Raw genomic sequence first — 11,381 nt, forward strand, 5'->3', positions numbered from 1 at the left:
GTAGCTTATTGGAGTGGTATATTTTTTTTGATATTGGAAGGGAGTCTCAAGGGAGTAGGTTGTTGTTGAAGGGGTAGAGGGGTTGGCACCCCGAAGTAGCTTATTGGAGTGGTATATTTTTTTGATATTGGAAGGGAGTCTTAAGGGAGTATGCTGTTGTTGAAAGGGTAAAAACAGTTACTGTTCTTTTGGGAGGGATGGGTATTGAAGGATATCTTTTTGTTTTGGGGTGGGGTTCAAACCCGGGCCCTCTACTTGAAAGACGAACTTGAAAGACGAAGGGCTATAGTAACTCACATCAACTCACTCGCCCACCTTCTTCATTATTGAAGGGTGCATGATGAAACCGCACATAGCAATGTGTTTGAGAGGTAAAGTGCACATTTAGCATGTGCATTTGAGGTGTATTCAGGAAACCCTTTACCTAGAAAGGGAGAGAAAGCAAGAGTTTGACCATAGAAAAGTAGGTATGCTTTCTCTCTCTCTCTCTCTCTCAGTCTTTCTCTCTTGGGAATAAGCATCGTTTCTCCCCAAGAAGAACTGATAGAGAGAGAGAGAGGAGTGAGACAGACAGGGGAGAAAAAGAGAGAGAGAGAGAGAGAGAGAGAGAGGGATATACCTTTTTTATTATTGGAGGGGAGTAGTTTTTTTGAGAATGACTTGATTAGAGTGGGGTTGGAATTCGGAAGTAGCTTATTGGAGTGGTATATTTTTTTTATATTGGAAGGAAGTCTCAAGGGAGTATGTTGTTGTTGAAGAGGTAAAAAACAGTTACTCTTCTTTTGGGAAAGATGGGTGTTGAAGGATATCTTTTTGTTTTGTAGTTGAGAGAGAGAGAGAGACAGACAAACAGGCAGACAGAGACAGAGGGGTGAGAGAGATAGGGGGAGAAAGAAAGAGAGAGAGGGACATACCTTTTTTATTATTGGAGGGGGGTAGCTTTTTTGAGGATGACTTGATTAGAGTGGGGTTGGAACTCAAACACATTGCTATGTGCGGTTTCATCATAAACCCTTCAATAATGAAGAAGGTGGGCGCGTGAGTTGATGTGAGTTACTATAGCCCTTCGTCTTTCAAGTAGAGGGCCAGGGTTTGAACCCCACCCCAAAACAAAAAGATATCCTTCAATACCCATCCCTCCCAAAAGAGCAGTAACTGTTTTTACCCCTTCAACAACAACATACTCCCTTGAGACTTCCCTTCCAATATCAAAAAAATATACCACTCCAATAAGCTACTTCGGGGTGCCAACCCCGCTCCCCCTTCAACAACAACCTACTCCCTTGAGACTAATATCAAAAAAAAATATACCACTCCAATAAGCTACTTCCGGGTTCCAACCCCGCTCTAATCGAGTCATCCTCAAAAAGGCTACCCCTCTCCAATAATAAAAAAGGTATGTCCGTGTCTCTCTCACCCCCCTCTCTCTCTCTCTCTCTCTCTCTCTCTCTTTCCTTGTGAACAAGCATCATTACCCGCAAGCCGGAGCCTTCCGTGTCGCGGCGCTTATAAATATCCCAGCGCGCTGACAATAGGTCATAATAAGCTGGCTACTTGCTTGGCTTACATGGTCGTTTTATTTCTGCATTAGGTGTGGTATAGAGGAACATTTCGTCATGGCGGCGTTCGGAAGCAGCGGGCTTTTCGTGATTTTGTTGGCAATCTACATGCTGGTAACATAATTGGATTAGAGTATCATGTGAGACTCAGGAATTATCGTGTGAAAATAATTAATTTCTTGCATGTTTGTAGGGTGTGAGCACTACGTCCACGTCCAGTACCAGTACTCTTGAGTTTTGGGAGGCATTAATGCCCACCGTTGCCATCCCTCCTAGTCTTGCCGAGCGTTTCTCGCCACTGTCCCCCTCGTCTGTAGCACAGTACAAAGTCTACTTGACCAACGGATTGCTGGATGCACACAGCAAAGAATTCTGCCGTGCTGCAGGCATAGTGTGCCAAGATCTAGATCAGAGCCAGCTCAATGTGGCTGAATCTAAATCACAAATTGATCACAAGTTGGCCACAAGGGACCCCAGAATATCCAACACGGTTTTTATTCGGTGGCTCAGTACTTGGAAGGGCCCTAACAAACTGGCAGCTGCTAATTATCCTCCGGAGCTGATCCGAGTCTTGCAAGCTACACATGCCTTCTTTAGAGAGAAAGAGATAGTTGAAGGAGGACAAATGCTTGTGGTCAGCCTCAAGAGCCCTACTGAGAAGAGAGCTTTCTTGCCTAGAGAGTTGGCCTCTCGACTCCCTTTCACAATCGATGCACTCTCATATTTGACGCATGCGCTGGGGATCTCCGACAGCTCTAGCTTGGCCAAAGCCATGGCTTCAACACTAGCAGAATGTAACACGAAACGCATGGACGAGGAGAAGAAATGTGCCACTTCTGTGGAGCACATGCTATTGTGGGCTGTTGAGCTATTGTTCCCAACCTCTACTAGCCGTAGTCATATCAGCATGCAAGTGGCTACCTCGGAGATCAGCGCTCATTCAAATCTCACTCAGATCGCTTCATTCCAGCACGTTTCTCTCCTTGTGCCCTCCACTAAAATGCTGATCGCATGCCATGATCTTGATTTCCCCTATTCGGTCTTTGATTGCCACCATATCTCCAACACCAAGGCCTACCGGGCCTCATGGACTGATCAGAATGAAAAAGAGATTCATGGGGTCGCAGTCTGCCACATGGAGACAGCAGGGTTTGATCCTGCGCATCCTTCCTTTGCAGTGCTCAACATGAAGCCAGGAGATGGGGAGGTGTGCCACTGGATCGCCGACGGAAACTTGCTCATTTGGCCAGCTTAATTTGAATGATCGTATCCTTGTACAAATTGCCCTCAACTTATCGTTTTCTATCACCTTATGGTTTCTAAATAAAGGTGCCCTCAACCTATCTACAAGTTATTTTATTGTACACTTCACCTTATGCTCTGTAAAATACAAGATATGTGACAAACTTCATATACAAGAAGTTTTATGATAATGTAAGCCCTAGCTACAATATAATCTGTTTTTTTGCAAAACTGATCTTTTCTCTTAGATATGAAGCTTTTATTCTAATGTAAGCAATACTGTGATTCTTAGGTCAGGAAATCGTTCTTATAATACTAGTAAGTTATACGAAAAATACCTCAACTATATTCATGCAACACGTGTACTACTTATTATATTACGTGTCCTTTTTTTTCTTTTCACATACTCACGCTGAGGTGTTTTTAAAACGCAACGGTTCATACAAATCATTACATGTTGTGTTGCTCTCACATATTTCTAGTACACGTGCACACACATATGATTGGATCAACATCCATTGCCCCCATGGTCATTTTATAGCCCATTTGTAGGACATCATCTTTGATATGGCTACGTTGGCCCAATAACCTAGCTTTTTTTTTAAAATGTTATCTCTAGACTTAGACAAATTTTCACGGGCCCTTGATATTAGCCTTAGGTTTTTATAAAGTTTTAAATGATGCTTTGTATTGCAAAGATGCCTTGCTGATTTTAATGCGGCTTATCTTATATTTCGTCCATCTCTGCATGCATGCCGAGTTAACAGCCAGGTCCTCTCTCTCTCTCTCTCTCTCTCTCTCTCCGGTTTCTCTCAAGCAACCGTTAACTTTTCCTCACAAGCCCTAGCTTTCCATCAAGTTGTAGTTCTGTAACAAAGGATTGCATCATCAAAATTGTGCCCGTGTGTGTGTGTGAGAGTGAAAGTGAGAAGATAGCAGCTGTGAAAAATACCTATGTATTGCAATTACCTATGTACCGCTATGGCTTGGCAAGCAAATGGACTCTCTGTTCGTCGAACCTTATCTTCGAAGGCGAGTCCTACTAATCTCTTTGCCCATGATGTTGTGTACGCCGAAGCTAGCGAAGAAGAACAAGTGAAGAGTTGCAACATCCTTTTAGTTTCTTGGGTTACTAAAAAAACCTTAATTGAAAATGTTAGTCTAAAAAACCTATCAACTAATCTAGCCTTACTTGGTCTAATGTAACAGTCTCCCTCTTCCTCTTAATTTTATTTTTTTACCCATTGTAGGCCCATATTGGATCGACATCAAATTCTTGGATTATCACAAATTTTAGCATATAGTAATGCTATTGACGCTTTGTCATGTTAGGATTTTTTAAACACCACCTAAATTCATTACATCAATTATACAATGTCTCAAAATTTTCACATCTATTAATGTTACTTACACTTTTCCATAGTACATGGAATGTTTTTCCTTACCCAAATTCATGCACACTTGTACTTCTTATTATATTACATGTCATTTTTTTGCATATTCATGTTGAGGTGCTTTTTTAACAAAACTTTCATACAAATCATTGTATTTTGTGTTAAGTACTCTCACATATTCTTAGTACGTGTGCACACACATGAGATGCATGAAGTCGAGAGCTCACAAATGAAGGAAGCCATGAAGTGTGCCCAAAAAACATGAAGGTGATGAGCCACCATGGGCTACTTACTTTCATGTAGAAGAAATACCAAGATTTAAGAGCTGTGAAGTCAGGTGAGGTATTATTATAAGAACTTTATAATATCGAAAATGCAAATTAAACCATCCCCTACTAGTTGACAATAGAAGTTGGTGAAGTGATGGATGATGGCCCACCAAAACAGAGTTGACAGAGCTATAGTGCGATGATGGACATAGATGGAAGTCATTTGGAGATGACTCAAGGTGTTAGTGTAGTTGGAGGTTGAATTCTTGGCTCGCATTACCAAGGTCATTTTATAGTCCACTTGTAGAGGACATAATATCCCTCGCTCTTACCCAAGATGAATCCCAAGACCTCTGACAGAGAGCAGTTCAAGATGAAGAGAGCCACAATACCACCACACTCACCTTCTAGTAATACAGGGAAGTTGCCGAGGAATTCCTCTGCCACACACAAAGCCTCCTAGATCGAAGCCGCAGAGGCTCGGGCCACCCAACCCCCACCCACCCCATCTGGTCTTGTCCCCAATGCGCTCGAAGAAAAGGTTGACACACTAATGGACACTACCACCGAACTCCCCACCCTCACCATCCCTCCCTAAAACCCTTCCCAACTCCTCGATCTCCACTTTCGCACCATTTGCCTAAATGTTCTCCAACACGATACCTTCCTCAATGAATCCATCTCCCAAGCTTACATTTTTATATATTCTCACCAAGCTCCCCCTCGCCTCCATCTCCCTCCTGGCCACCTTTTACTTTCAAGGCCAAATTTCCTTCACCCACCCCACAATCTTTTTTTAATTTCCCTGCCCACCCCCTCCAAGCTAATCTCATGAAGTCGGTCCATATCCTTTGATTAGGGCAACCCACAAAGCAAAACAACCCCATTGACCTCACGGTCCCAGACGGGCTCTACCCTTATCCATACTTCTCCCCCCCACACCGTTGATGCCCATTGCTACCTCCACCGCACCGGCTGGGACATTATATATGTTGCATACAAATCCCTCTACTACTGGTACGAGCTTCCACCCTATATAGTCGAGGGCTTCCTCATCCTTTACCCCAACAATGCCATCTTTAGCTTGAGATCATCCCGGCTACAGGGATCACGTAGTTCAATGACTCCCACATGACCTTACCCATGGATTTCACCCCCCAAGAAGCCACCAATGCCCGCACATTCTTCCACTCCAAAAGCCCCGACAATAGCACCTCCGACGACGACAAGACAATGACCATGATGATCGCAGAGAAGGTGCACCTAGAAACCCCCCTCATCGGACAACCCCACCCTCGTCTCCCCCATATCCAGCTCCTCCTCCCAACCCATCTAACCCCATCACAAGCACCCAACCCCACCCGGCACCACCACACTTTCTCTATCGCCCTCATAATCCTCTACACCCCCTCACCTCCCCACTCCATCACCAACACCTCCTTCACTCCCCACCCTAAATCTCCACTTAGGCCTTCCCCTATCCCTCAAAGACATTCCCTCGACATCGACAAGGCCTCCCCCTCTTTTTCATGACCTCGCCATGCTAGCCTCTTCATTAGCATCCCCTTCACCATCATAACAACCACCCCCGACCTCCCTTCCCCCACACCCTTGGAGGAAGGTGAAATCCCTTACCCCCAGTGCCAGAGGAGGACGATGTGGATCAACTGGCACAATCCATTAGATCGCATGGAGTTTGAGTAGGCAATAAACATATGGCTTAGTCTCAATAGCTCTAAGAGGCTCCCATCGATAGGGTAACCTTGACCGCATGGACATCCATGTCCTACGGCTCTACCTCCAAGCATAGCAAGTGGAAGCGCGAGCACCCCTCTCGCCACCCAAGAGGTTAACACAGGCCCCCCACGACTGCTCGCCCAAACACGTTCGAGCTCATGGGTGAGCAGCCAGCATGGCATTGGCCCTTCCTTCTCATCTGCGTACAGCAAATGCTGCACATAAAGTTTGGAAGACACTTGCAGATCTTTATGAGATTAAGGTGCCACGGCAGCTATGCATTAATCTAGCCTATCTGCCCATCCGCCACCTGGGTCTATGACTTTTTCCATCAGAAGCAAGAAGATAACCCTAAGCTTTGCTACAACTTCCCATGGTTCGCTCCTCCAACTACCCAAAACCCTTGCACTGAGAACACCATGCTCATGCGTATACACACCTTCATTGATAGATATGAGCAGGTGCCTGATCCCGTAGTGGTGGCCACCATCCAGTTTTTTCACCTCATCATCACTCTCTTGGAAGTGTTCCCGGACTAGCACCATTGCCACATGAGAGCAGCCACCAAGGCCTCGTCTTCGACCTCAAAAAAGCTCCCACTCTAAAGAAGCAATTTGGCTTCTACGGGCAGATCCAATGGATGCCTTCCTGGTGCCTACAAACATTTGAGGACATGATGGAGACCGCCTTTTGGACAAGCTACAAAGTCTTCCATCGAGCCCCCCCACATCCCACATCATGTGGCAAGACTTCATTCTTACCTACTTGATCTAGTATCACTAGATCCCTTGCCAGCTCCAAGGATGGATCGAATTAGGGATGGGGGTATGTTAACCACACTGGTTAACATCATTTTTCAACCCTGGTTCCCGAGGGGTGCACTTGGTCGGATGTGTAAGGTACTACGTGAGTTTAAAATAGGGGGTATTTTTAGTCCATTGCCTTACAGTTTTCCACAAACAATAGGTGTAAATCTATGTAGTATATGTAGATTTACATTATGAGTATTTTTATTCAAAAAATTTCAGAAACCCAGTACATTGGAGTGGTCTTGTAAAGCCTAGCTTCTATCGGGTCTAGTTTACATGTCCTTCTCACATGAGTGTAGGTTTGTGGGCTTTACATAATTGGTTCACATGATGGGCTATCCTACTTATGCTTGAGGCTCAGTGTCTCTGCAAAAAAGTTTTCAAGGCTGAAGGCATGTTTGCCATGGGGATCTAAAACTAACAAAGAATCTTGCATTTGGCATTTGTAGACACACTTCATCTCTAACTATGTGTGCGTGTGCATGTGCGTGTGTACGCGCGTGTGTTTTTTTTGCAAAACAAAGTCTCCTACACCAATCGTGAGATCTCTGCAAGCAATGAAAATTACAATATCAGCTCAAAGTAGTGCACAAGGCATTAAAAATCTTTATGGATAAAGATCTCCTTTAAAGTCATAAAGAGAAATGCAATGACAAGCCTCACCCAATCTGCTACTGGGAAGATTATTGTGCACTAAAGATCTGCTTTTTAAAGTCACAAAGAAAAATGCAATGACAAGCATCACCCAATCTGCTACTACTGGGAAGATTATTGTGAAAAAAAATTTCATTAGTGCTTTGGCTGGGTTGAGACAGAGCGGTGCGTGGCAGATTGGAGAGCAGGTGCGTGCGTCTATTGTGGCGTGTAGGGATTGGCCAAAGCAAAAAGGTTTTTTCTCCAGACCAATAGAGAGTTGGGCGAGCCCCCCCCTCGGAACAAAAATCTACCGGGTTACTTTTCAACGCCAGATGCGGAGAGTGCACGTTGAGCTCAGATCTGGCGGCATGCAGCGCCTCCCCAAACCGCTCGGCTATTGATTATTGGCTGACAATTGTTATCGCCATTTTAAATTTGTGAAGTACCGCCATCATGTGTGACAAGACGGGTGGCGGCACACTGCAGAGAGCGTGAGTGTGCCACCGGGCTCGTCTGAACCTGGCCTTTGTGTGAGGTATTTTCATTTCAATGTGCATCCTATGACTTACGAATAAAATGAAGAACCCACCCACATTCAAGTAAAAAGACTCTTTAATTATTGTATATGCATTTAACACTTTGAAGCTACGTTTCCCTCTTTCCATCGCCTGCAAAGAAATCACAGTAACTTTCGTAGCTTACTAAGAACTCAGGGAAACCATGCCACGGGACATATTTGCTCATTGCAGGGCTAATAGTATCTTGTGATCGTGCTCCTTCTGGTTTGGGAGTCATGAAAAACAAGTAGAGGGAGAGGAGACACACACACAGGAGCAAACCCTAATGTATATTACAAACCCTAACCATAGAGGGAAGCCATCTCCCTTCTCACACAATGCATAAAGCCATAATCCATAATACATAACTCACACTATATGTTGTGTCCACACTCTACTAACCCTAGCTAATGTCCACACACTATGACCAGCTAGACGCGGTCATTTATGTCTCACACATGCTGCTACCTAACATGCGAGCACATAGTGCAGCTGGCACACACTGACATCGAGCTTGAATCTCAACAGTCCCTCTCAAGCTCATGATGTACTGCCATAGATGAAGATGTAGATGAGCTTGGGCTATCAAAGCTCTCAACACTCCCCCTCAAGCTCATCCCACGTACTCCCAACATAGTACGGAAGTACTCAAACTTCTCCCTGCTAAGTGGCTTTGTAAAGATGTCAGCCACCTGCTCTTAAGTCTTCACATACTATAGATCCACTGTACCATCCAACACTGTCTCTCTGACAAAGTGATAATGGACCTCTATGTGTTTGGTCCACGCATGAAAAAACTGGATTCTTGGCCAACAATATGCTGCTCATGTTGTCACAATGAATGACAACCTTGCTATCAATAGACTCACCCAAATCAGCCAAGACACCCTTTAACCATACTCCTTCACATGTAGCAATGGCTGCACCCATGTATTCAGCCTCTGTACTAGATAAAGCGATAGTAGGTTGCTTCTTGCTACTCCAACTCACCATGGCACTTCCAAGTGTAAAGGCATAACCACTAGTAGACCTCCTGTCATACGAGCTACCTGCCCAATCTGCATCTGTTTAGCCATGTATATCCAAGCCTTTACCATGCTCATAAAGAAGACCATAATGTGCAGCGGTCTTTCCATATCGCATAATGTGTCTCACTACATCCAAATGAGGTTTTTTGGGGCTCTGCATAAATTGGATTACTAGCCCCAAAACATAACTGAGATTCCAGCATGTGATAGTCATGTAAATGAGACTTCCAACCATCTTTCTATACATAGATGGATCATCCAACTCCACCAAAATCAGCCCGCAACTTCACATTCTGCTCCAAAGGTGTCATTGGCTTACACCCTGTCATCCCATATTTTGCCAATATATCCAATGCATTTTGGCGTTGCACTTACCATCATGTAACTGCATGGTCTTTGATCACTTCAATTCCAAGAAAGTATCTCAATTCACCCAAGTCTTTCATGTCGAACTGCCCACTCAATGCCTTCTTCACATGCATAACGTCTGTAGCATGATCTCTTGTGCCAATCAAGTCATCCAAATAGATGACAAGCAAGACAATCCCATGATCTGCTTTCTTCACATAGAATGAAGAATCTGCTGTAGAAACCTGAAATCCAAGGGAGATAAGATATCGGCTCATCTTATCACTCCAGGCACGAAGCGCTTGCTTCAAACCATATAATGCTTTCTTTAATCATTAGGAAGTGAATGGGGTCTTCTTGGGCCCTTTAATTTGCCCCAGCCTAATCAAGGTGATTAAGGAATAGCCAAATGGGGGGTTGCCATGTGGACTGAAATGTTGGGTTTTTAAGAGGTGTGTAAGAGTGGTCAAAGGGTGCACTTTTTCCCCCAAAAAGGGGAGGGGGGCAATTTTACAATTTTCGGACCTCCATAACTTCTACATACAAGCTCCGATTTGAGCAGAGATTACAGATCCGTGATCTACTCTTTTATGCATACTTTTATGCATAAAAATCAAATATGATAAAAGTAACACTTTTATAATTAAAAATAATAATCTTTTATGTATACTTCTATGCATGAAAATCAATTATGATAAAAGTAACACTTTTATAATAAAAAAATATCTTTTATGCATACTTTTATGCAGAAAAATCAAATATAATGAAAGTAACACTTTTATAATAAAAAAATATCTTTTATGCATACTTTTATGCATGAAAATCAATTCTGATAAAAGTAACACTTTTATAATAAAAATAATAATATTTTATGCATACTTCTATGCATGAAAATCAATTATGATAAAAGTAACACTTTTATAATAAAAAAATATCTTTTGTGCATACTTTTATGCATAAAAATCAAATATGATAAAAGTAACACTTTTATAATAAAAAAATATCTTTTATGCATACTTTTATGCATGAAAATCAATTATGATAAAAGTAACACTTTTATAATTAAAAAAATAATCTTTTATGCATACTTCTATGCATGAAAATCAATTATGATAAAAGTAACACTTTTATAATAAAAAAATATATTTTATGCATACTTTTATGCATGAAAATCAAATATGATAAAAGTAACACTTTTATAATAAAAAAATATCTTTTATGCATACTTTTATGCATGAAAATCAATTATGATAAAAGTAACACTTTTATAATAAAAAAATTATCTTTTATGCATACTTTTATGCATGAAAATCAATTATGATAAAAGTAATACTTTTATAATTAAAAAATATCTTTTATGCATACTTTTATGCATAAAAATCAAATATGATAAAAGTAACACTTTTATAATTAAAAAAAATATCTTTTATGCTTACTTTTATGCATAAAAATCAAATATGATAAAAGTAACACTTTTATAATAAAACTAAATTTCTTTATACAAATAATCAAAATGCATCTTCTATGCATGAAAATGATACTTTATAATATAGAAACCATAAGGATTACTCTTTTAGAATAATAAAAGATGAAATTCATTTCACTAATTTCTACAAATTTCGCCATAACCTCCTTTGTATGGCTGACCATTTTTCAAATTTTAAGTCTCTAAAATTAATTAAAAGTGTACCAAGAGTATTGAATTTATTCTAAAGTAAACATGTTTCTACTTATTTAAGACAAACATTATAAAAAACTTGACTTTAATCATTAATCATTTACCTAGGATAGAGAATGGTTGG

At 41.7% G+C, this 11,381-nt stretch overlaps 1 protein-coding gene across 1 annotated transcript; it reads left to right on the top strand.

The window, feature by feature from the left end:
* Nucleotides 1-1,520: 1,520 nt before the first annotated feature.
* Nucleotides 1,521-3,019, top strand: LOC147639039 (BURP domain-containing protein 16-like). Its single transcript, XM_086782645.1, has 2 exons — nucleotides 1,521-1,673; nucleotides 1,753-3,019. Exons 1-2 carry the CDS (start codon nucleotides 1,617-1,619, stop codon nucleotides 2,812-2,814), a joined length of 1,119 nt encoding a protein of 372 aa, XP_086638771.1. The 5' UTR covers nucleotides 1,521-1,616; the 3' UTR covers nucleotides 2,815-3,019.
* Nucleotides 3,020-11,381: the final 8,362 nt, after the last annotated feature.

The sequence above is a fragment of the Cibotium barometz genome, chromosome 4, assembly GCF_041138505.1.
Source record: "Cibotium barometz isolate CiBa-2024 chromosome 4, ASM4113850v1, whole genome shotgun sequence".
NCBI classification, from domain to species: Eukaryota; Viridiplantae; Streptophyta; class Polypodiopsida; order Cyatheales; family Cibotiaceae; genus Cibotium; species Cibotium barometz.